We start from the raw sequence: 25,203 nt of genomic DNA, 5'->3' as shown, positions 1-25,203 counted from the left end.
CTTACTCAACAGTAGTCATTATTGGAACAAGGGCGTTTACAAATCACTTTTTAGAAGAAGGCTCTGGTTACCAAGGCAATTATACCCGCCCAAGCAGCTGTGGCCCCTAATGTCAGGACTTACATGTAGAGAGAAAATTCAAACAATAATCTGCAACATAATAATTTGTTCACAATAAGTTGAACAAAATGAACTGGTTCACGTTCAATAGTACATGTGCTAAAAACACTTTTTGGCAAATCCATAAGTATCTTTGACACCAATAACTTCACCTAAATCTACAAGCACAAATGGATCTAAATACAATTTGCTGTTGACGACACACCCCACTACATATACCACACCACTGACCACAAACAGACCATACACCATACCCCACACGATTGACAACATGCCCCATTACAGGCCATACACAACACTACTGCTCACAGACCCCAATTACTAACCCTACACCACATTAATGACCACAGATCCCACTACCAACCATACACCACACCATTGACTACAGACCCCAAACAAACCATAGACCACACTATTGACCATGGACCCCATTACGAACCATATAGCACACTATTGACCATGGACCCCACTACACACCATACCCCACACTATTGACCATGGACCCCACTACACACCATATCCCATACTATTGACCATGGACCCCATTACACTCCATACCCCACACTATTGACCATGGACCCCATTACACACCATATAGCACACTATTGACCATGGACCCCATTACACACCATATAGCACACTATTGACCATGGATCCCACTACACACCATACCCCACACTATTGACCATGGATCCCACTACACACCATATAGCACACTATTGACCATGGACCCCACTACACACCATATCCCACACTATTGACCATGGACCCCACTACACACCATATCCCACACTATTGACCATGGACCCCATTACACATCATACCCAACACTATTGACTATGGATCCCACTACACACCATACCCCACACTATTGATCATGGACCCCACTTCACACCATATCCCACACTATTGACCATGGACCCACTACACACCATACCCTACACTATTGACCATGGACCCCACTACACACCATATCCCACACTATTGACCATGGACCCCACTACACACATATCCACACTATTGACCATGGACCCTTACTACACACCATACCTACACTATTGACCATGGACCCCACTACACACCATACCCCACACTATTGACCATGGACCCCACTACACACCATATCCTACACTATTGACCATGGACCCCACTACACACCATACCCCACACTATTGACCATGGACCCCACTACACACCATATCCCACACTATTGACCATGGATCCCACTACACACCATATACCATGGACCCCTTACTACACACCATACCCACACTATTGACCATGGACCCCACTACACACCATACCCCCACACTATTGATCATGGACCCCACTACACACCATACCTAACACTATTGACCATGGGACCCCTACTACACACCATACCCCACACTATTGACCATGGACCCACACTACACACCATATCCCACACTATTGACCATGGACCCCACTACACACCATACCATCCCCACACTATTGACCATGGACCCCACTACACACCATACCCCACACTATTGACCATGGACCCACTACTACACACCATACCCAACACTATTGACCATGGACCCACTACACACTATATTCCACACTATTGACCATGGACCTCACTACACACACCATATTGACACATGGACCATGGACCCCACACACCCTATATGGACCCCACACTATTGACCATGGACCCCACTACACACCATATCCTACACACTATTGACCATGGACCTCACTACACACACCATACCCACACTATTGACCATGGACCCCACTACACACCATACCCACACTATTGACCATGGACCTCACACCATACACACTATTGGACCCCCACTACACACCATACACACTATTGACCATGGACCTCCCACTACACACCATACCCCACACTATTGACCATGGATCCCACTACACACCATATCCTACACTGTGTATCATACACATCACTGTTTACCATACACTACACATCTGACCACCACAGACCCCCTAACACATACCACACCATTGACCAAACCCCACTACTAACATACACGACACTACTGACCACACACCCCACTACTAACATACACGACACTACTGACCACACACCCCACTACTAACATACACACGACACTACTGACCACACACCCCACTACTAACATACACATACTATTGACTGACACACACCCCACTACTAACATACACTGTGTATCATACACATCACTGTTTACCATACACTACACATCCTGACCACCACATGGACCCCCCTAACACATACCACACCATTGACCAAACCCCACTACTAACATACACGACACTACTGACCACACACCCCACTACTAACATACACGACACTACTGACCACACACCCCACTACTAACATACGACACTACTGACCACACACCCCACTACTAACATACACGACACTACTGACCACACACCCCACTACTAACCATACACTACACCATTAACAATACACCCTGTCCCAGCCATCCACCCACAATGCTACCAATCCAGGCCAGACAGCCAATTTAAATGTGTGACTACCAGTAATAAAATAACTACTGGCATACAGAATTATGAAAAGTGTTTACAGTATCATCATTTCAGTCTTTGTGTAACACATCGCCTAGCCTCTGGGATCATCTACAACAGCAACTAACCACAACCCAATCACATGAGTTGCTGATTTGCAAAAGCTAAAATATGTACATTGGTAATAATCTGGGTGCCCGTGAATGCCCAAATATTCTTCTGTACATATGAACTACAAAGAAGCACACTGTCACACATCAAAATGAAGGAAAAACAAGTGAAAAACAGGAGATGCACTCAGTGCTAACTACAACTGTAAACATCAAAGTGGTACAAAAACTACAGAATGTATTTACGTTATGTGCACTGTATGTACAAACTTAAATATGTTGTCTGAGTTTCAATTAACAGTCAGACTCCAGGATTCGGCAATGGAATCAATGTTTCACAAGGAACATCTGGGATCCAGTGTTATCAAGGGTATCTACCAATAAATACCTCTAAACTCACTAAAAGCAATCTGTTTCTGTTTCAAATTTCAATCATATCTATACAAAATAACACAAGTGTCACAAAGTAGGATAATTTCTCAAGCACTGAAAACTTCCATTACTGAATGTAAATACTCTGTTGCCTAAAGTTTTTTAACAGCCTGTTCACTGTGTAGCTCCCACTTTCAGTCTGGGTTCAAGTGTAATCACTGCCATGAGAGAAACAGAGACACTGTGTAAAAACGATATCTATCAAAAAATACATTGCTTTATAAGCATTAAGAAGTTGGACATAAGAGCAGCATAAGGAATATTATTGTAGATAACAGTAATACTGTCTACATACATTAAGAAGCAAGTATCCTTTATAAGTCTTTTATATTCCATTTCCATGAGATACTGAATCTGGGTAATTAGGGCATTATTGCGACATCAGTAGATTTCAGAATGCAGCTTAACTAATGGACTTTCAATGACTTGCTTGAATTGCTCATGAGCTTAATCTAGTCCCACCTCAAGGAACATTCTGTAAGTGAGTACAAAACAGATGTAATGTCATCCTTTTCATGAAATGGTTAACATAATCAAAATATACAAATAAGCCAACTGAAACAACACTGTGTACTATAAACACATGCAACCATGCATGTAAATAATCATGCAAACAAAACTTCACAAACAACTTGTAATGTAGTAGCACAAAACAGGTTAATTAAGTCATATAACGGTCATGCATTCAGGTTACCTTCAGGGATCAGAAACATTTGGAAACAAATATTGCATCACATCCAGATTTTGGAGATCGTGTGCTATTTATCTGACAGATGTGTGTCTCACCGTTGAGGGGGGCCCTCCTCTCCATCAACATTGGCAGGAACAACCTCAGGGTCCTCGGATTCAATGTCTTCGTTAATGCCCATATATCCTTTCTGGAACAATTCTAGTTGTCCTGAAGCACAACAATTAATTTATCAGTATTAGATAAGGCATTAGACAAAGACAAAAAGTGTATCATTGAAGAGACCAACTTCAAGGACTACAAAGCATTGTCAAGGTCTACAAGGATCATCAAAGACGACAAAGGAAAACATTTCATTTACTATTCATCAGAATTAAAGGAGGTTATATAGGTTTGTTACATTAAATGCATTGTACACTGAAACAAGTATCCCAGTCACAAATTATGTCAGCCAGGTATTATATGGTGAGTGAAAATCGACGTTACTGTTATCTAAGAACTGTCTTTAAATAATGGTTGATATTATGGAGATGTCTCTCACAGTTGGAGGTATAATAAAGTGCAATCAACAAAGTCACCAAGCGTGATGCCCCATTTCATGTAGTCATTCCTTACAAGCACTGGTGACTTACCCGAGAATTCCCTTTGGATGCAAATATCAGATACATATGACACACCTGTCTCTGAGCATTGAAATATTCACACACACATATCAGTAACACCAGCCAATGAGAGATGAAGTCAAGTGAGCAAGATCATTAAGGAGTGTCCATGAAGCTTACGTTTCTCCACTTCAGGTTTCAGCCTCTTGTTTTTGATGAGGATCTTCTTCTTCAGCTGGTTTGGTGGAGGCAGTGGGACGCCTGGTTCCAGCTGGAGCAGGAAACGTCACTTATACACAAAGTACATGATGTACATCAACAAGCATAACAGCAGGAAGGATGATTTAATGCCGTTTCAAGCAATATTTCAGTGATTGGGCATGTTAGGAAAGCCTGACACTGCCAGGTTGTAGCTGTACAACTTCGCTGAAACCCATAAGCCTGGTACAGTATTGCAACACCAAGAATCACGATAAAGCAAATCTGAAAAGTCAGAGGTACAGAAAATGCGTCAGAGAACAGCCATGATCCTGCCTGAGCAAAGAGAGGATATATTTCCACTTAGTATTTGATATAGACTACCTCTTGTCTAACTTCCATTTTCTTTAAGCCTCTGTAAGAGTAAGAAAAGTAAGTCATCTTCTGGATATATGCACATTGTTGCTGTACTGACCACCTTGACCACTTGGTTGAGCAATAGTTTACTTGAAATCACCAAGAAAGGCTACCAAGAAGAAATGGTGCTGTTATACATCATCAGCGGCTGTCAATACAGCTGGATCCACTTGTGTAAACTAACCAAACTGAAGCACAGTCTTAATGCAACACTCCCCTTGTATAAAAAAACCTGACCTGCCAATGTCCTCCAACACTTCTTTATAAACATGTGACATTACATCAACGCAAAATAACTCGCACTAATGTTGAACTCACAATAATTCCTTGATTTACAGCACATGAAAATCCCCTAAAGAACCTGAAACTGTACTAGACCCCTAAATACATTAGACAAACCGAATCATACTTGGCTTGGACAGTCTTCTGTAAGCATCATTCAGAAGCCAGGAATGTGAAGACAGGATTAACTTACTGATCTAATTCTTTCAATTCAATGTTTCTGCCAAAGTCAATCTTGTCCTAAGGACAGTGTTCTAATCACTCCCTTTCTCTGCATCAGAGACACTGTCAACTGTAATGATAAACTCACCGGGACTGAATCCAAGGGCTTTTTCAGTAAATACTCTCCAAGAATATCCTCACAGTATTTAGCCATTTTGAATTGTTGGAGTTTGCTGGAAAGAAAATCCTCTTACATTAATCCTCGGTCATAAATGTGCTTACGATTAACAATAACTAGAGTTGTAGAATGAACACAAGAACATTCCAAGAGATATCATCAAGTAGCTGTCACTTGACTTGTAAAATATGGTCAAGAAACCTTTTCTATAATGAGAATCTTCACAGTTTGAAACAGATCAGCTCCTCAAAATTCCTTTATGATCTAGAAATTTCTGTTAACTACAATATAAAGAGGAACAATTTTTGTATGCCATGGATAGAAAACTTCTTTGTTGCAATAGATGTGATGTTTTGGTGTAGGTGCTAACACCATCACTTGCTTGAAAACGATGTTAGCACTAGTGGTGGTCCGATTAATTGAAATAATCAAAGATTGGTCGCAATGACAAAACGACCAAGCAATCGATCATGTTTTCTCATAATCGAACACAATCAATTTTGGAACACTTGTTTGCAATAACAATATATTTCACAAGGTTGCTTTTGTCTGTTAGATTTCATTAGCACTACAAACTCTTCCAATTCATGATTGAATTTATTTTAAAGACTCCATGAAATTCATGTTCCTAACATGCTTTAAAGATGTGAAATTTGCAAATGCAATTTGTGCAATTTGCAAAGAAAACGAAAGAACTACATGTTTTTTTCTTTATATTTTGTGCATTAACAAACATAACCAGGAAAATTTGATAAATGACGCTAACCAATTATTTTCGATGATTGATCGGTTGTAATGAACCAATCATCAATTATGAGACTGAAACCAATTCCCAACACTAGTTAGCACCTACACTGAAATGTTGCATCTATTGCAACAAAGAAGCTGTCCATCCATAATAAATTGTTCCTCTTCATCATACCAGCCTCAAAAACTACAACATATTTATCGACATCCAATTAACTTGAGTTAACATTACGACAATGTTTGCATATTTGGAAAATATGAGCAGGAACAAGTAGTTATCATGTAGATAAGAACTTGATTGAACAGAATATTACTACTCACCTGCAATGGTTCTCAAAGGATAGGATGACTGGATATTCTGATGTTACAAAAGCTGTTTCTTTAATTGCTTGAATGACGTCCTGTAAAATGAATTGTTAGATCAAAATAAACTAACTGCCAAACTAGCTGGCTCAGTTTCAAGTCCTGTGAATAGGACATTTTATCATAGACAGGACAACAACAGTGTATTAATAAGCAGTGTAATGGTGTCAGGTGATGATATTAGCAATACAGATAAATCATATCAACAAAGGCGGTTCTAAATGAGGAAGATATACAATGGTGGGGGTAAACACATTGTGATATCAAATGATATGCAGTAATAAATGAAGATGTTGGCTTGTTCATTGTCTAATGCTACACTTCACAATATTCAAGAAATTGACAAAAGAAACTGAGTCTGAACCAGACATTCCATAGATTCATATGAGCCAATATCCACACTGTTGAGGTAAGATGTCACAAAATCATCAAAGTCAGCAAGTCTTACCACCTGATCCAACGCGTCACCTATTCCAGTGAGCATGGGTTTTATGGGACCAATTTTATCACAGAATACCCACAGACAGGGCTCCAGATAAGGGCTGTATCAGCGTATGTACGGATATAAAATAAGCACGATACGGTAGGAAATAATTTAGAAAACGTAGCAGATACACACCACAGCAATGGTGTTCGGTCTTAGAATCATTTACAGACGTATTTATCTGAAAAAGTATTGCTTTAGTGTTTATTGACCTGTTTACACAAGAGTAACAATGTTGTGGTGCATATATGAAACGAAACACAAGCTTACTGATACTCCATTAAATTCCATTCAGTACTCTAAATGTACTCTTATTGTTTTCCAGTACTCCTATATTGAAAAAATAAGGAGTACGTACTCCTGATCATGAAAAATGATCTGGAGCCCTGCACAGAGTATTAAATTATGATATACAAAGGAGTCTGTTAGGGCAGTGAAGTAAAATCTATGTGGCAAGATAGCTTCTGGAGTTCAGATGCATGTTGATATGTCACTTGATATACCTTGAAGAGGATGTCTGTACACATGGCCTTGCCGTGAGTGATGATGGGTTCCTGGTCTTCATTTCGGGCCATCCCAACAGTCGAGCTCCACACACCTATACAACAGTCAGTCAGTTTGGTTCTACACTTCTTGAACAGTGCTATGTGTGATCTTACTTGATACTGGGTAAAGTCTTTGAATGGCATTTAGAAGAACACATAAAGGGGAAAATTTATAGATGCCAACTTTCGTAACATGAGGAACATGATGTTTGGATATATTCATACCTGATGAAAGAATAATAACAAGAAGACAAAGTCATCAATATCCCCCGCAATGGCAAAGTTATGACTATGTCAAATGTGTTGGCATGTATATAGCTAAGTGGAAGGAGAGTACTGAAAGGTTTCAAAGTTCTGCTCCAGAAAGGAGCACTACCACCAAATTCAGTTGAAGCCAAAATTGTTGCCATGGAAACACAACATTTTTTTTATTTTATTCAGAAATCCAAAACTAGCAAAAGGCACCAGTTCACCACTAGACCACCTATGTATGAAATTTGTGATGGAACAGTGAATAGTTTTTAAGTTCTTATCCGGAAAGAGTACTAACACCAATTTCAGTCTAAGTCAAACATGTTGCCATGGAAACGCAAAAAATATTTTATTCAGAAATCCAAAACTACCAAAAGGCACCAGTAGACCACCAGATCTATCTATGTGCCAGGTTGGGTGAAGAAATAGAGAACGGTTTTAGAGTTCTGCTCCGGAAAAGAGTACTACCACCAATTTCAGCCTAAGTCAAACAGTTTTAATCACTAGCAAATCAAATCATAAATGCTGAAAATGGTACTGACCTGCACCCTGCAAGCAGCACCTGGCGATACATTTCGACTGATGACCGGCCTCCAAACTGTCTACCTGTCAGGTATGTGTTGTGGGATGAGTTGATGAAGTAGTGAGCCAATGGCTGGTCCATCTCTAGGTAGATATCTAGTCGGTCGAGGAACACAGGCGCATTCTCATCCGACATTAGATACCGACAGAAACCGTCCAAGCTCATCATCTCTGAGACAAAAAGTTGTACTTCATGAATAGAGTTCACTATACTTCCCTAAAACATAATCGCACAGGATACTGATGGGCGTAAGAATATTTACAGATGAGAAGAGTGAGTGAGTGAGTATGGTTTTACGCCACTTTTAGCAATATTCCAGCAACATCACGGCAAGGGACACCAGAAATGGGGCTTTACACATTGTACCCATGTGGGGAATTGAACCTGGGTCTTCGGCATGACGAGCAAACGCTATTACCACTAGGCTACACCACCACTCCACAGATGAGGCGAATATTATGCAGGGATTGGGATAGAGAACAATGGGCCATTTTCAGGATTATTAGTAGCTATTTGCTGAATTTAGAATGGGCCAGTGACCTTGTATCAATAGTAAACTTCAAAATTTTAGTAGGCCATTTTTTATTCAAATGTGCAAAATGGCCCATGGCCCCTGCCTTTCCGAATCCCTGATTATGTTTTAGCCTCGCACGTTCTAAAAGTTGAAACACAACTTACAGACCTACCCAAACACCATGTACCACCCATGTACCACTCAAAACACTGTACTCAGTACTATGCTAGTAATAGCTGGTCAGGCTAGTCATGTGCTTGGCAATACAGAATTTTATGTTAGTTAACTTTCATTAGTTGAATATTGTGAAATGGCACAATTATTTTTGTTAAACTTTGTTTTTCAGTCATGTTTAGTTTTAAGTTAAACAATAAAAGTAACAGTATTAATCTCATTTATTATAGTTTCAGAGGTTGTACAATGATCAGTGACACTCTTAGCAGTATTATCTCAGCTATATTAAAGAGACCATTAGCTTATTGTATTCTATTCAATTGAAATGTGATCACGTGATTAACTCAGAACTTGAAGTAACACTGCACCAACCCCTTGCATGAATGAGTGAGTGAGTTAAAATTTTAAGTCACATCGGAAGTATTTCAGCCATATTGTGATTATATCAAGTTATCTTTTTCTAATAATTATAGGTAAATTATAAAAAAACTGTCAACGAAGGACAGGAAAACAACTAGTGTATCACAGATATAAATTTAAAAAACTAGTCTAGCATGAATGAGTTTGGATAAACAACATATATTGTATGTGGGAGGGAAAGCAGAAATGATGTAGGTCTAAGACACTAGATAACACCCACAAGCATGGGTATGGCTTTGACAAATCTTGAGACACAATTAAGGCAAATCTGGAATTCTCCTATGTGATCATGGGTTTTGCATTGGGATACAATCTCCATGAAGGGCATTTATTGAGAAATCCACACTTTTTCCACTTGAGTTATTCCTTGCTTACCCTTTTCACCATTATCTTCATTTGGCTCATATGTCTTTATGATGTTATTCACTCGGTTCTGATTGTAGAAAGGGAACAGGATTTCATTGAGACGGGGGTCTCTCTGTCGCTGCAAACAGTAAACAAAGCATTGCTGTAATTACTGATATGGCTGCTGACAGATGAAGTCAGGATGAGACTGAGAAGAGATTATGCCTCACCTATAACATTTATAATATTTGCAACATCAGATCTTAAAGGTCAAACGTTAAACAAGAACATGAAACACAAGTCCCTGCAAAAGACATTACCCACTAATGTACATTACGTTCTAATATGGCGTGATTGTCGAAGTTTTCACGTGTCTTTGAACATTATTCCAGTTATATCAGGGCATGTGAGGAAAGCCAGAAGGGATGGAGGTTTCAGATAATTCATATGTGGAAAGATGGATATGTGTGCAAGACAACATACTGTGACAAAACCTGACAATAATTCTCTTTTCACATGAGATCAGAATATAGCTGAAGGGCATAAAACATGCCAGTACGGTAATTTTCCCTGATCAGGTGTGCACCCAGCCTTCATTCTACAGCATTTGCAGCATTTCAGTGATCATGCAAGAATCATTTCATAAATGCAGTTTCAAGCATAGAATTGAATTTCAGACCCTAAACGTATCACACACTCATGATGATGATACACTTGTTGGTATTTCTACATTGAAAATAACCCAACTACTTTGTCAGTAGCAGTCATTTCCAAGACTAGAATGAACACCAGTAAACACCAACAGTAAGGGTGAGGTGGACTAGTCCTTATTGTACCCATTAATGCCTGAGCGCAAGGCAGGGACCAACAAGTACCATATTTTAATGTCTTTTGGTATGACACAGCGGGGACTAACCCGCGACCTTCCACTCTCAGGGCGAACGCTCTAACCACTACACTACGGAGGCAGTCCCAACAGTAAGGAAACCAATCAAAGCCTGGGGAAGTTGCTGAACTTGTCTCCCTTTTATAATCCAACGAATATACGTTACCCAAAACAAAACACTGACAGTGATCATTATCCTATACCACAATTTGAGATATTGATGAGTGCAGAAAACAAATGTCTTTAAGATATCAAATTTACTCTGAATTTTAATTAACTTTTGTACTATCACCATGGAAACAAACAGGTAAAAAAACTAAAATATTTGGTCTGGTTAAAATGTATTCTGTGATTGTCCGGTGAAGAACTTACCTCATTAAAAAAATCTATCAGTTGATTTACAGTAAGGAAAGGTTTATTCTGTGATCTGAAACAAATCAAGCATTGTTTGTCACATAAAAAGTATATTTTGTCACAGGTAAAAATAAATGTGACCAGCAGGAACAAAACTTGTAGCTTATGTGCATTTTATTAATTAATTTTTGCAGATTCAAAAGAGACTGATAATCCTCAGTTAAGCTGCTCTAACAAAACTGAGTTTGTATATTCATTAACATTTCCAGGAGCCAGCCTTAATATCAGCTTATAGAGTACATGTATATGCTTAAAATCACCTGAAAGTTCTTCCAAAAGAGTGAGTGAGTTTTGTTTTATGCCGCTTTTAGCAATATTCCAGCAACATCACGACGGGGGACACCAGAAATGGGCTTCACACATTGTACCCATGTGGGGAATCGAACCCGGGTCTTCAGGATCATGAGCGAACGTCTTAGCCACTAGGCTACCCCACGGCCCCTCTTCCAAAAGAAACAAGCCAAACAAGTTTGTATTACAGACAGTTTGTATCTTCAGGTCAACGTTGTAACTTACAGTTCTCTGAAGAGTTCCTCTATATCACTCCGTGGACAGATCTTGTGGTACAGCTCATAGAACTTGTCAAACGTAAATGCAGACGGCTCAATTTCATCAAGCTGAAAGTATCAGAGACAAGTTAGGTTTGTAAGATGCAATGATTTGTTAAAAAAACAACAACAGACAACACCAGTGAAACATGATCAATAAATAGTGTAAGCCATTACCCCATCACATAGTACATGCTTCTCCACAATAATCATCATCACCCCTCTAGTCATAAATTATGAACGGTCCCTAATTGTAAAAATCATCCAAGAACTAAACATTAGGACCACAAAAGGCCGAGCCTTCTATGTTTCTGTGTAATCTATTTTGCTGTGGAGAGTTGCTTCACTTGAGTACGCAAGTAACATATTTCATGCCGCAATATTCCACATATATCGACAGCGGTCTGTAAATAATTGAGTTAGGTCCAGACAATAAAGTGACTGACATCACGAAGATCAATCTACGAGTCAGTCGCCACCCATCAGTCGCCTCTAACGACAAGCAAATGGGTTACTAAAGACCACAGGTTAACCTATGTTTCTTGGCTCATAAACACTATTACCGTGCGCATGAGTGAGTGAGTGAGTGAGTGAGTTGAGTTTCACGCTGCTTTTTAGCAATATTCCAGCAATATCACAGCGGGGACACAAGAAACGGGCTTCACACATTGCACCCATGTGGGGAATCGAACACAAACCACCACTCACCCACCCACACCCACCCCATGCGCATGAGTTTAAAGAGTCCTATACATTGAAGGCCTGCATCACTTCAGATTATCTTCCTACATAAGGTTAGCAAATAAGATTAAAAAAACCTCCACCAGATATCTGCTTCTGTCTATATACCTTTGGGTAAGTGGGATTTCACTGAACAACCAAGGGAAGCAACTGTGCACAGCACCTCAGTTTATCACAGCGTTTCATACTCACCTTGCCACAAGGTAGACTCAACTCTTTCAAACATTGCATAATCATCTTCTCTTGTGTTTTGCCTGAAGCAAATGTCCTGGTTATACTGTGGAGAAAAATATCATTTCATTTCTTAATGTCATACACAAAATGATGATGGAACAAACTCTGAAATTAAACTGTGCAAATTGTTTGAACCACAGGTGGAATTATCAAGGCTAATGCCTGAGCAACTGACAACTGACCTAAGCACTGGGATGTTGCCACTTGGGTTTACCATAAAGCAGAGTTTCATCCAGCTGAAAACAACAAGGTCATAAGCTCAATGAAAAACACCTTTTTACTCATCTCACAACTAATGATAAAACAGAGGCAGATTAAGAGCAGAAGGTCGTACAAAAAGTATATACTCAGATTCCATGACAATGGTATGTCCCGTTGAGTGCAAGACCCAAGACCCTGACAACAAAAGTATGACTCTTTGTGTCTGGTTTGGTTGTTGTTTAACGCCGCACTCAGCAATATTCCAGCTACATGGCAGTGGTCTGTAAATAATTGAGTCTGGATCAGACAATCAAGTGATCAACAGCATGAGCATCAATCTACACAATTGGGATACGATGACATTTGTCAACCAAGTCAGCAAGCCTGACCACCTGATTCTGTTAGTTGCCTCTTATGGCAAGCATGGGTTGCTGAAGACCAATTCTAACACGGATCTTCCTGGGTCTTTGTGTCTGGAGTCAATGATACAAAATCAAAAACTTATTAATATCCTGCAAATTGACAGGAACCATCTCATTGAGATGGTGTCACAATGATCCCAGTCAAAAAACCTCATCATTACCAGATATACCGAGATGTTCACTTTGTATCCATAAAATTTGATCTAAGTTCATTTTGTCACAGAATCCAAAATTAAACAAAAATTTCAAGGGCACCTGTATGTACCTAGGACCTGTGAAGATCCAGGTTAGAATTGATCTTCAGTAACCCATGCTTGTCGTAAGAGGCGATTGCGTAGATCGATGCTCATGATGTTGATCACTGGATTGTCTGTTCCAGACTCAATTATTTACAGACCACCGCCATATAGTTGGAATATTGTTGAGTGCAGCATAAAACTAAACTCACTCACTCACTCACTCAGTATGTACCCAGACTGATATCTGTGCAAAGTTAAAACACGAAAAACAGATCAGTTTGGGGGTTATGCACACGAAATAAAAGGTGGAAGGGGATCAAATGAAATATGTTCTCACCAATCTATTATCAGTAACATGGGACAGATTTCTGTCCTTGCAAGTGCACTATATACTCTTGGGCAAGTGCTCATATGACAGTTACTGAAAAGACTGTTGCATTTAACCTGGAAGTTGGTTGCTGGGAGGAAGGTGTTACACTGACTGTGTTTCAAAGTCGTAACAAAAGGCATGTAATACTAGACAAACCATACAGAATGCAGCAAGTGGTATGCTTCACTAGTTCACAACAGAATGTCATTTTAACCCTCCCTGACATGGACATTACATTACAAATAACAGTAAACTGGTAGACAAACAGGTTTCTCTTCACAGCTTAAGAAGGTTGGATATTTCTTCCACTAGGCTCACAGAAAAGTGATCACTCATAACTAACTAGTCCTTAAGCCACTTAATTAGTCTTTAAAATCTAAAGATTTGACTGTTCAATGTAAAAGGTTTCCAATGGGATGGTAAGGATCATGTCATAGAAATACAAAATAACCTTCTAATGAAATTTTGTGCTAACTGCAATGAAAGCTTAGAGGACAAAGACGTTTCACTTACAAACACTGTCTGACAAATCTTAGTGAAAGTGGGTTTTATAGATGTGAATTTTCTGTTTTCACTTAACCCAGTGACTTACAAATGAATAGATTCTGTTTTTGTTATGTCATCTTTATCAACTTTGTCATCAAAGCTTTACTTCTTTTTTCTTGATCATCTTGAAAAGTATCAAAGTTCAATCATCAATGAATATTTTGATTATTGCACACATGCACACACAATGAACTTAAGAGAGCCTTGTTCTGAATTCTGGATGTTCACTGTGATGTTTTGTTTCTGATCATAGGGAGCGAGTTTAATTTTACGCCGCTTTTAGAAATATTCCAGCAATATCACAGCGGGGAACACCAGAAATTGGCTTCACACATTGTACCCATGTGGGGAATCAGACCCGGATCTCCAACGTGAGGAGCGAACGCCTTAACCACTAGGCTACCTTATGGCCCCTGATCATAGGGAAATGTGAAAGATGAATTATGATCATTATGGAAAATTGTTGAGTTTAATAATATCATATGGCAATGTTTTTCAATGCATTATAAACACCTCTATATTTTGTTTTGTCACTCATTCATAAACGTGTTATGGCAAAATCCACCAGCCAGCTGGACTACCGTTTCATTTGCTTTTCTCACCAGTCTTTCACAAAAAGCAACCAGCAGCAGGCCAACAGGTAGCTGCCAGATCATGCTTCATAACCCTGCTCATCAATTTCAAATGGAACACAACATTTTTTCCTTTGCACATGCCCAAATAACGATAACATTTTGACCCTGTGTTAAAAACAAACACATTAATTTTCCACTGTTTACCATTAGCCTGGTGGGAGACAAGAATACTCACTGCTTTTTGAGCTGTGTCATGGGGCACACATTGTTAGCCTTTGTGTTGAGAGTAATCTGTCTTAGTCCTTCAAACCATATCTGCAAGAAGCAACAGCAAAATAAATGAGCGATCTTTGGAATTACTTGCAAAAGCAGTAATCCCTGCATTGCCATTTCCCCAAATGTTTACATGCAATGAACTTTTAATCTGAACACTACTTCCACACGTTGACATTCATTAAAGGTCACATGCAACGTAAAACACAACTTTGCAGATTCTGATACCTTTCGGTATGGACTTACCGAAACAAATCATGAAAAATGCAAATTCAACTTATAAAGTTGAAAAATAACGCGATGAAAAAAACCGCTCGAAATCGGAGTTCAAACGATTCACTAATTTTCCCCCGACTTTTCGGGTGAAAACTGGTTTCAACAGCTGGGCTCCGCTCATAGCACGTGCGCACTGAAATAGGTTCGCGCAACTTGGAAGCGGGCTGTCCGGTGAATACTCAGTGAAGGCTTTGGTGTGAGCTATTTTCCTAATGTTTTGTTGATATCTCACAGGCGCGAGCTTTTATATGTTATGACAGTAAATAAACTGTTTATATAATTTCATTTGTCTATTTCACCACACGTTCTTCTTACCGAGTCACTTTCTCAGTGCGATACTTAAAAGCAATGTCATTATATAGCGTTGACAGAATTTCTAACTGTGATATAGATATGTCGTTGTCACAGACAAAACTCAATGTCTTGTTTAATTGACACCTGTGTGTCTGCCTGCCTGTCTGCTAATGTCAATATTCAATACACAACTGCGATCACTGACCACATGCAATTTGAACTTGACACCAATCAGGCTATACACCATAAACAAAATGCATTGATTTATGGCCCGAGTTCGGTCTCTGTCACATTATGTAATTACACAGACAGGCAGGTGTGATACTTGAACACATGACATGTTATGATGTCTGTTGATTGCAAAATGTTATACACAAAAAATGAGCATGTATTTACAAAACCCAACATCTCTATATATACACACACAATGAGCCGTGAGGGCATCTGCAAATGAACCAGCCGTTGCACTTGAGTGCACACCCACCCGCTCTGACTGGGTTCGGTTTCCCGGCTGCTTTGTTTCTTAGGAAGTAAACCCAAGTACACAATATTGCACTTTTGATTTGCGATTGTACGCTTATAATTTTGTTTATATGTTTTTTCATAACCAGCAATGTATATTAGATGTCATGAATAAGTGATAATTGTGTTTTAATTATGTTTGATTTTTTGGTTGCATGTGACCTTTAAAACAGCTTCTTAGCAGTAATACAAGCAGATTAGATTGTACAAATACATGTTAAAGTGAAATAGTAACTGGAAATGAGTTAGGAAACAATGTTTCACAATAACCTCAGTGATGACCTTGAGTATGATCCCACTGACATGTCACAGGACAGTGTAAAGACTAAGTTTATATCTTTCCGGTAACCATGTACTGAAAAAGTAACAATCATAAAACCCCTTTCTCACAAAAACCTGAACATCAGTCTGTGCCCAAAGTTGGCACTCAGTATCATTTCTAGTATATTAGAGTTATAAATGGATTAATAGTTGAGTAAACCAATTTTTTCTTTATTCAGATTCTGAACAAACAGCTAAGATCACAGAGTAGAATCCTAACTTTGACCTTTAACTAATTTTGATCACTTTCCAAAGCAGGTCATTTCCTGAAGAAGGTGTCAATTAAGTTAAAAGATGTATAGTTGACAATTTGTGAAAACTATAAACATAAACATATTAATAATAAAATGCAAAGGTTCAAAGGACACTCAAAATCAAGTCACAGGTGGCAGGTGGTGTCTTTGTTGTTTCTAACAATGCATGACAAACAGAAATTGCCAATATTGCAGAAGTCAATAATTTTCTGTTCACATGAATACATTCTTTTTAAAACTGTTGGACCACTTTTCATTTCATAAATAAGTACTTGGGTCTTCATATTAGGATACAGTATATTGTTCGTTTGCTATTACACCTTTCTCAGGAACAGTCCAGCCATATGACAGCAGTCTGTAACAAATATTCCAGACAAAACAGTGGTTGAAACTACGAGTAATGATCCACAGACATTCTTTGGACCGAATCACCAAAACATACCACCTTTTCCCTTCAGTCACCCTGTACAACAGAGGCTCCCTGGAACCAATTTGAAAATGGCATCTTCACAGGTGACTTATGACAAGTGGTGCAAATGGTAACCACTACAATGGAGATGCACATATGTATTGTCACTGTCCTGATACATCAAGGTTCAAATTCTAAGGTTCAGTCTAAGTGGAAAATAACAGGCTTGGGAAACTGTGGCATTGAATGTTCACTGGTAAATACACTGGTACCTTTGCTATATCTGCTGACTGTGCTATCATAGGTGTATAGCTGATGTTGACAAGATCCAGGCCACTGCATACTGTCACTGTGCGAAAGTCAAGGTTACCAGAGCCTTTCTGCTCAATTTCTAGCAGCAGTTTGGGATCCTGAAATACAATGCACATTGGTTAACATAAACCTAAGGATATTGTAGTGACAGAAAAATGTAGTACAAAGAAATATATTACAAATCCCAACTTTGCGGCTTTCTATACATTATCATGCGATGTTGCTACAAGTAACAAATAAATGGCTAAAGCAAACTGATTTTCCATTTCAAACAGTCATAAGACTCAATATATTCTTAACAAACCAGTATCAGCAACCATCAGCGGTTAATCAGACATCATACAAGTACTAATCCCATTATCACTACACCACAAACATAGATTAGTGAACCTCATTTATTGTCACTTCCTATCAAGGACGGTTCAATACTCACACCAATTGGCGGCATATCAGCAATGTCATAATTTATTGATGCAGCTCTCCCATTTGTCGCTCAGCCAATCACATATTCAATCCTCAGCACTTAAAGTATTCCTAAATTAGCAACAGGCATGTAACCACATGCTATTTCAAGCAGTCAATTAATCTCATTTGGCCGGTCAACTGGCTTTGTTTTAAGAAAGCAGTGTTGAGATGATCTGACGGTGGTGTCACCAACTGGTGCGGTGTGTGTAAGAACACTGCTCACACTCTCTTCTGAATTTCTTCAGGGGTTTTCTAGGTTGTCATAGTTAGCTGGCTAAGTTAAATCATATATTCAGTTTTAATAGTTATTTTGAGTCCTATGATGTATTTCACCAATTCCTTTAAGTTCATTATAACCATGTTTCATAATTACATTCATTGTTACCCGTGAAGGTCCGGGTTAGCATATTGATCTTCAGTAACCCATACTTGTCGTAAGAGGCAAATAACGGGATCGAGTGGTCAGGCTCGCTGACTTGGTTCACACATATTCCCAATTGTGCAGATCGATGCTCATGCTGTTGATCACTGGATTGTCTGGTCCAGACTCGATTATTTACGGACCGCCACCATATAGCTGGAATATTGCTGAGTGCGGCATAAAACTAAACTCACTCACTCGCATTTATTGTTATACAGTGAGACAAATGTTCAAGTCCTTATGGTCTTTTGATACTGTATTTGAATGAAGGAACGCTTCCAATTGTTAACTGTTGAAACAAGATAAACAAGTGTTTGCCACTGGTATGGCAATGTCCCCCGCCTCTAAAGAATGGAATATCTATACTTACTACTTTTTACAAGATGCCTGAGATGACTGGTGTCTGCATAACCACCAAATTTGAAGACATTGGATACAACAGTGCATGAGATATCACATTAACAAGAGTTTGATAAGTGTTCAAAGTGTCATGGTGACCTTGAAGGTAAGGTCAAGGTCACCCAAATCGACTGGTGTCTGGGTAATCCCCCAATGTAGGCTGTCACCAAATTTGAAGACATTGGGTACAACAGTTCATGAGATGTCATGATAACAAGCGTTTGATAAGTGTTCAAAGTGTCATGATGACCTTGAAAATCAGGTCAAGGTCACCCCAATCAACTGGTGTCTGTGTAATCCCCCAATGTAGGCTGTCACCAAATTTGAAGATATTGGATATAACAGTGCATGAGGTATCACGTTACCAAGAGTTTGAAAAGTGGTCAAAGTGACGTGGCGACCTTGATAATAAGGTCAAGGTCACCCAAATCGACTGGTGTCTGCGTAATCCCCCAATGTAGGCTGTCACCAAATTTGAAGACATTGGGTACAACAGTTCATGAGATATCGCATTAACAATAATCATACGTACAGACATACAGACTGACAGACGGACGGACGCTGCTGAATACATAGTCCCCCGTTCCGCGTTGTGGCGGGGGACAATAACAACCTGACCTTTCATTTCTAATATCAGAGAATATGTGTATGTGTGCACCCTTACATATGTATACACAGGATACACACATTGCCTGATGTCAGTAAAATGTCCTTAGGTGTATTTGCTTCAACTTTGCATAATATTTCTAATAATCCTACCTGGCACAGGATGACAAAAATAATGTCAAAACTCTACATTCACCTTCACAATGATCTTATGCATGTACATGTAAGCCTAAGGGGGAGATTCTAGCAGAATATACTTCTTGAGTGAGTTTGTTGGGTTCAATGTTGATTTAAACACATTAAAAAGTTGATCATCTTTATGATCTTCAGACAAGTTAGCTTCATTAATGTGTTAAGGAAAATTTATGTAGGTCATCCTCAAAGCACAGATATTGTGCTTTGAGACCAAGTATACTAAAAGGGGCGAATTTTGGATTCAACCACACAACCAGCAACTCCTGGTGCCACTGAAGAGGCATAACTCAAAGCAAGTTGCTCTTTCACAAGTGTTTTGTAGCCATGACTGTTTCCTGGTCAATAACATGGCCATGGTTCTTGAAGGGTGATGGGCATCCTCTACACTGATAAGAGAGACAGCAGGTCTTCCCAGACAGGCAAATCAGTACTCCGTCCTCATAACATGCCAATGTTAAGCATATATTTGTGAAAACAGTAAATGAAAATGTTTGCAACTGCAGATCATCAAATGGCAGACTCTAATTAAATGTGCAGTGTATGCTGATCTGACTTGTGAAACAGCCACTACGCAACCAAAACATCGTCTGGAACATCCATGTTTAAATTTCCAATCTCACTCCCATGGTACGCATTAAGAAACTGGCTACTGGCTCTGATTCAACTTTACCCTGTCATTCAACTCCACAAAATTGTCAGTACTGCATAATAACAGCCTCTGAGAGTTATCAAATAGAGAAGGCACACAAGTCCTAATCACACTAATTTGATGAAAGAGTAGGAAATATTTTTCAAAGGAGACTTCAGGGTTCTAAGATGAGAAAATTCCTGGCAACAGCCCAATCAATTACAGTAATAGCCAGTAGCTGATTGCCTACCACGCTTGTGAGCTACAGGCACATTGACCAATGCAATGGTGTGGGTTGAGGGACTGGCCTGCAACCGACAGTTGCTTGTGCTCTCATTTTGATTGCTGCATCCTTACTGGTTACCATCAATGCAACAACAAAAATTTAGCTAATATTAGAAACAGCATGACTTTCCTCTTAAATTATCTTCAACTTGTAGACATTAAGTAAAGAGAGCAAGCACATTCTTGTTTGGCCCTTTCAACTGTATCAATGTTAGTTTTATCTCTTAATGTCATCTTCATGTGGTAGAGAAACATGGGTTTTTTTGTCAGTTTTCTCGATATACTGCCAAAGAATAGCCATCAGTCGAATGTGCAATTTGAACCAATGACCACGCAATGACATAAATTGAGTGAGCTAGTGACTTTAGTTCTACGCCACTTATAGCAATATTCCAGCAATATTACAACAGGGGACACCAGAAATGGGCTTCATACATTGTACCCATGTGGGGAACCCGCAATGGCATAAAGGACACAACACTGCTCAGCACTTCCCACAACTGTGCCCCAATAATAGTTCCCTCAATTACAAGCAAAGGTTATCCGATGGGAAATGTGCTCTATCTCATATAGTAGACAATATAGAAGCAAACTGATCAATATCTTCCATGCATTACATTTTACCCCTTAAAAATCTAACATGTGATTTTGAGTACAATATACTGACACCCTCCTGTAAGGTAGTCAATCTCCACAGGTCACAGGTCATCATCCTGTAGGAATTTGGGGCCTAAAATCCTTGATGACTTATGGGCATTCACTCGGGTTAAATGTGCATCAACCCCTCCAGAAGAATCAATGCTGTTTGTCAGGTCAGCGTATTCTCAGCCGCAACCCATTACTGTGTAGACAGGCGACCTCATAGTATTACTGCCTGCTTGGCCTGGATCAATAATATAGACAGTGCCACTATATTCACGTTGTATTTGTCAGCCCATCTAAAATCAACTACAATCTCCAACCTGATCAGCTAGTGAATCACCAAGCAGTCATGCAGGGCTCTTGTTCTCTGAAACAGCGACTGAGGTGCCAAGATCAAAGATATGGATTTTCATCACAATGACAATAAGCAGGTCATGGATGCTGCCTATCAAGATCAACAAATGTGATCTAAACACATTGTTGCTGACCTCATGGTGGCAGTGGTTGTCTATCAGGGCCATGTGTTTTGACAATCTTCCAATATCCAGCTGCAGTCTGTTGAAGACAATCAAGCTTTAACATTTCAATCTGTTGTCAACAATATCTGTTCAGAAATATTCAGAAAAAGATCAAACTATTAAAAGGTGAAAGTCATGCCTGCAGAGCATGAAGTTAAAACATAAATACCTATAATGAACCAGAACTCCTGGATTTACTTTCGTCAATATCTGTGATAAAAAAGAATATATACCCTGGTATCTGGTTGTTAAATCAATGTATTGTATAGTGAGCCTTGTATCAATACAATACAGTATCACTACTACTGAGTATGTATGATGTTACAGCTCAGTGTAGCAGTGAGGTAGTCTAGTGGTTAAAGTGCTCGCTCGTCACACTGAAGGCCTGAGTTGATTCCCAACATGGGTACAATGTGAGAAGCCTATTTCTGGTGTCCCTGCCATGATATTGCTGGAATATTGCTAAAAGCAGCGTAAATCCTTACTCAGTCATAACACCTCAGTATTCCAGCAATTTCAAAGGGGACACCAGCAATAGCCTTAATATACATTCTACCCTTCAGGACAATGAACCAGAGACTTTTGTGTGAAATGTGCATGATGTGACTAGTATGATGGTTTCAAGTACATCAATGAACTAAAAGATACATGTTTTTGATAAATATATTTTTTAATTTGTGGCAATCAGAAACATATCTTTTGAAGAATGTTTCCTGGACTGAAGTAAATCTTTTGAAGAATGTTTCCTGGACTGAAGTAAATAAAGTGCTAGCTTGCTTTCCTCCATCAAATCATATATAACTGTCCACAAATCATGATGATGAATAAATGAATCCCAGTAAATCTACATAAATGAACAAATCAAGGACAATGTGGCTATTTCATAAAGATATGACATTTGTCAGCAAAATCAATTGATAGTTCTGTGACATTCTCCCTAAGCCAAAAATCCAGAGCAAGACTTTGCCCAGTAAGCATCTCATTCCAATAACCTGCCACTCCAGCCAATAGGCACGAACCCTTGATCCCTAACTCAGAGAACGTGAATCAAAATCCATAATTTATAACCACCACCATCATGTGCAAGAGCACAATGTGTCACAACTGCATCACAATTATAACTTAAGAAGCTGTGTTTGTAATCTTTCAAAAAAAGCATCTGAACACTTCATAAATAGTCCCTTTCAGTGTGCACCTTTTACATAAGTGTTATATGTTTTTTTATTTCTGATAAAATAGAGCTAATAGGCTCTGTAGCTCGCCAAAAGAGGTGACATATTGTAGATTAAATTATTTGTACATATATACCCTCAAAGATGACCCAGTAAATATACTGATAACTCTAAGTATATTACCAAATGTCAATGATATCTTTTACTGTTCCTGCAACATAGTGGGGGGACATGCTGTAACATCGCGAACTATGTAATATCCATATTCGTAATGATGCCTCCCTATCTAGCGGAAGTAACTAACCGCTCCCCTACGCAAAGCGCCTTGAGCCAGGCCTGTCATTTGGGCAACCGTGTGTTTGTATCGTTAAGGAATGAAACTCCTCAAAACTCTGTTTTACATCCCAATACGCTACACAGGCTATAATAAAACTTCTCATAAATGGGTTCTTTAATGTTTCATTCAATTCTTCATGTTTAATGGCCCATTAATCCTAGTTGAAAGACACAAAGACATGATAACACTTCTTCAGTGAAACGACTTACAGGAAATTTCATGAGTACATGCCCTTCACAGCAACCTAATGACATAAGACAGTTATGACACATGACACCTGGTGCTGAGCTAGTCTTGGACATGATCTAACTGACTGTACAACCTTTTTCTTTGTAAACTTAACTGGTGTTACAATGTTCCATATCAAGCTGTTTCTCAGTGAAACTTTTTTTTATATGTCATGACATATGATAAGTATTTTAATAATCACTGTGTCATTTGTTAGTGATTTGAAAATGTTTAGATTTCTGTGAAATTCCCATGTATTACAATCAGAATTTGTGCAAAATCTTTATTATATGTCATAATTTGATCTCTAGTAACACCTACCTCACATGAATGCCACCCAAACAGATCACACTTAGACAATTGATGTACACAAAGTTTCATCGAACTCCATTTATAAATACTCAAGCTTTTTCGCACAAAAATTCATTCTTCTTTTCCATTATTCTACATGTTTGTTGAAACGTGTCTTACATCCTTATATATGTACTTCCTTCCAAAATGCACTGTGCTACAGATATACAAACTTCTTCAACCAGTATAAATCTGTTTACCGATATTGAGAATGGTTCCACCTGCACACATATGATGGATAAGCAGTATAAGTTAACAGGGGTGGAAATAACCCATTGCCCAACGCCCGAGTCCAGTGTTTTTTTTCTGTCAGGCAAGCAAATTTGTATATCACACTGTACCAGTGTCCAGTTGATATTCCAATGTTAATTATGTTGTTTATTTACAAAATCAACAAGAAAACGGCCGGTATAGTGGAACAATTATCAGGGCAAGTGATTTTACATGTGCCACTGTACCGGAGTACACTGGCAATTTTAAAGTTATTTCCACCCCTGAGTTAGCACAAGAAACAACACATTAAATCTACCCTTATTTTTTGAGAAAATCAACAGCATTTGTGTATGGTCTTCAACAGACTTGAAACTTTTAAAATTGTTCACGCATCAAAGAAATGAATCATGAACTGCAACTGATATATTGATTTGAAGGGTCATATTGTCATTGAAAAGATCATTTAATTCATTTCCAATGCCAAATTGATGTCTTTTAGATATGTTGTGTAAATCCTTATCCATACAACAGTGCCTACCCTATTCACCTACAACATTACATCCTGTACACTTATATGTTTTACTGCCAGCGCTGCACCAACCAAACAATCCAATCCTTCCTTTCCCAGGCTGTGGCTGCAGGATGAGTGTAAGTACACAACTCATCAGACTCTGACTTGGTATTGACAGCTGTGGTTAATGTATGCCCCAATTTGCTCTATAACCATCCACCACATATCTCCCAACAACCATCAGGTCAGCATGACTTTTCACTTTGAAACTCAG

At 39.0% G+C, this 25,203-nt stretch overlaps 1 protein-coding gene across 1 annotated transcript in view; it reads right to left on the bottom strand.

The window, feature by feature from the left end:
* Positions 1–25,203, bottom strand: part of LOC124283735 (1-phosphatidylinositol 4,5-bisphosphate phosphodiesterase beta-4-like) — a 100,618-nt gene that overhangs the window by 36,361 nt on the left and 39,054 nt on the right. Inside the window, 15 exon segments of the mRNA XM_046719759.1 lie at positions 2,934–2,938; positions 3,954–4,065; positions 4,638–4,728; positions 5,665–5,749; positions 6,763–6,842; positions 7,792–7,851; positions 7,853–7,886; positions 8,628–8,838; positions 10,152–10,260; positions 11,380–11,434; positions 11,938–12,038; positions 12,903–12,987; positions 13,127–13,180; positions 15,533–15,612; positions 17,919–18,056. Coding sequence (XP_046575715.1) covers positions 2,934–2,938; positions 3,954–4,065; positions 4,638–4,728; positions 5,665–5,749; positions 6,763–6,842; positions 7,792–7,851; positions 7,853–7,886; positions 8,628–8,838; positions 10,152–10,260; positions 11,380–11,434; positions 11,938–12,038; positions 12,903–12,987; positions 13,127–13,180; positions 15,533–15,612; positions 17,919–18,056 — 1,300 coding nt within the window.

This window comes from Haliotis rubra, unplaced genomic scaffold (assembly GCF_003918875.1).
Source record: "Haliotis rubra isolate DU_JTF1 unplaced genomic scaffold, ASM391887v1 Scf32, whole genome shotgun sequence".
NCBI classification, from domain to species: Eukaryota; Metazoa; Mollusca; class Gastropoda; order Lepetellida; family Haliotidae; genus Haliotis; species Haliotis rubra.
Note: the sequence above shows the minus strand (reverse complement) of the source record. Positions and strands in the feature narration are given on the sequence as shown.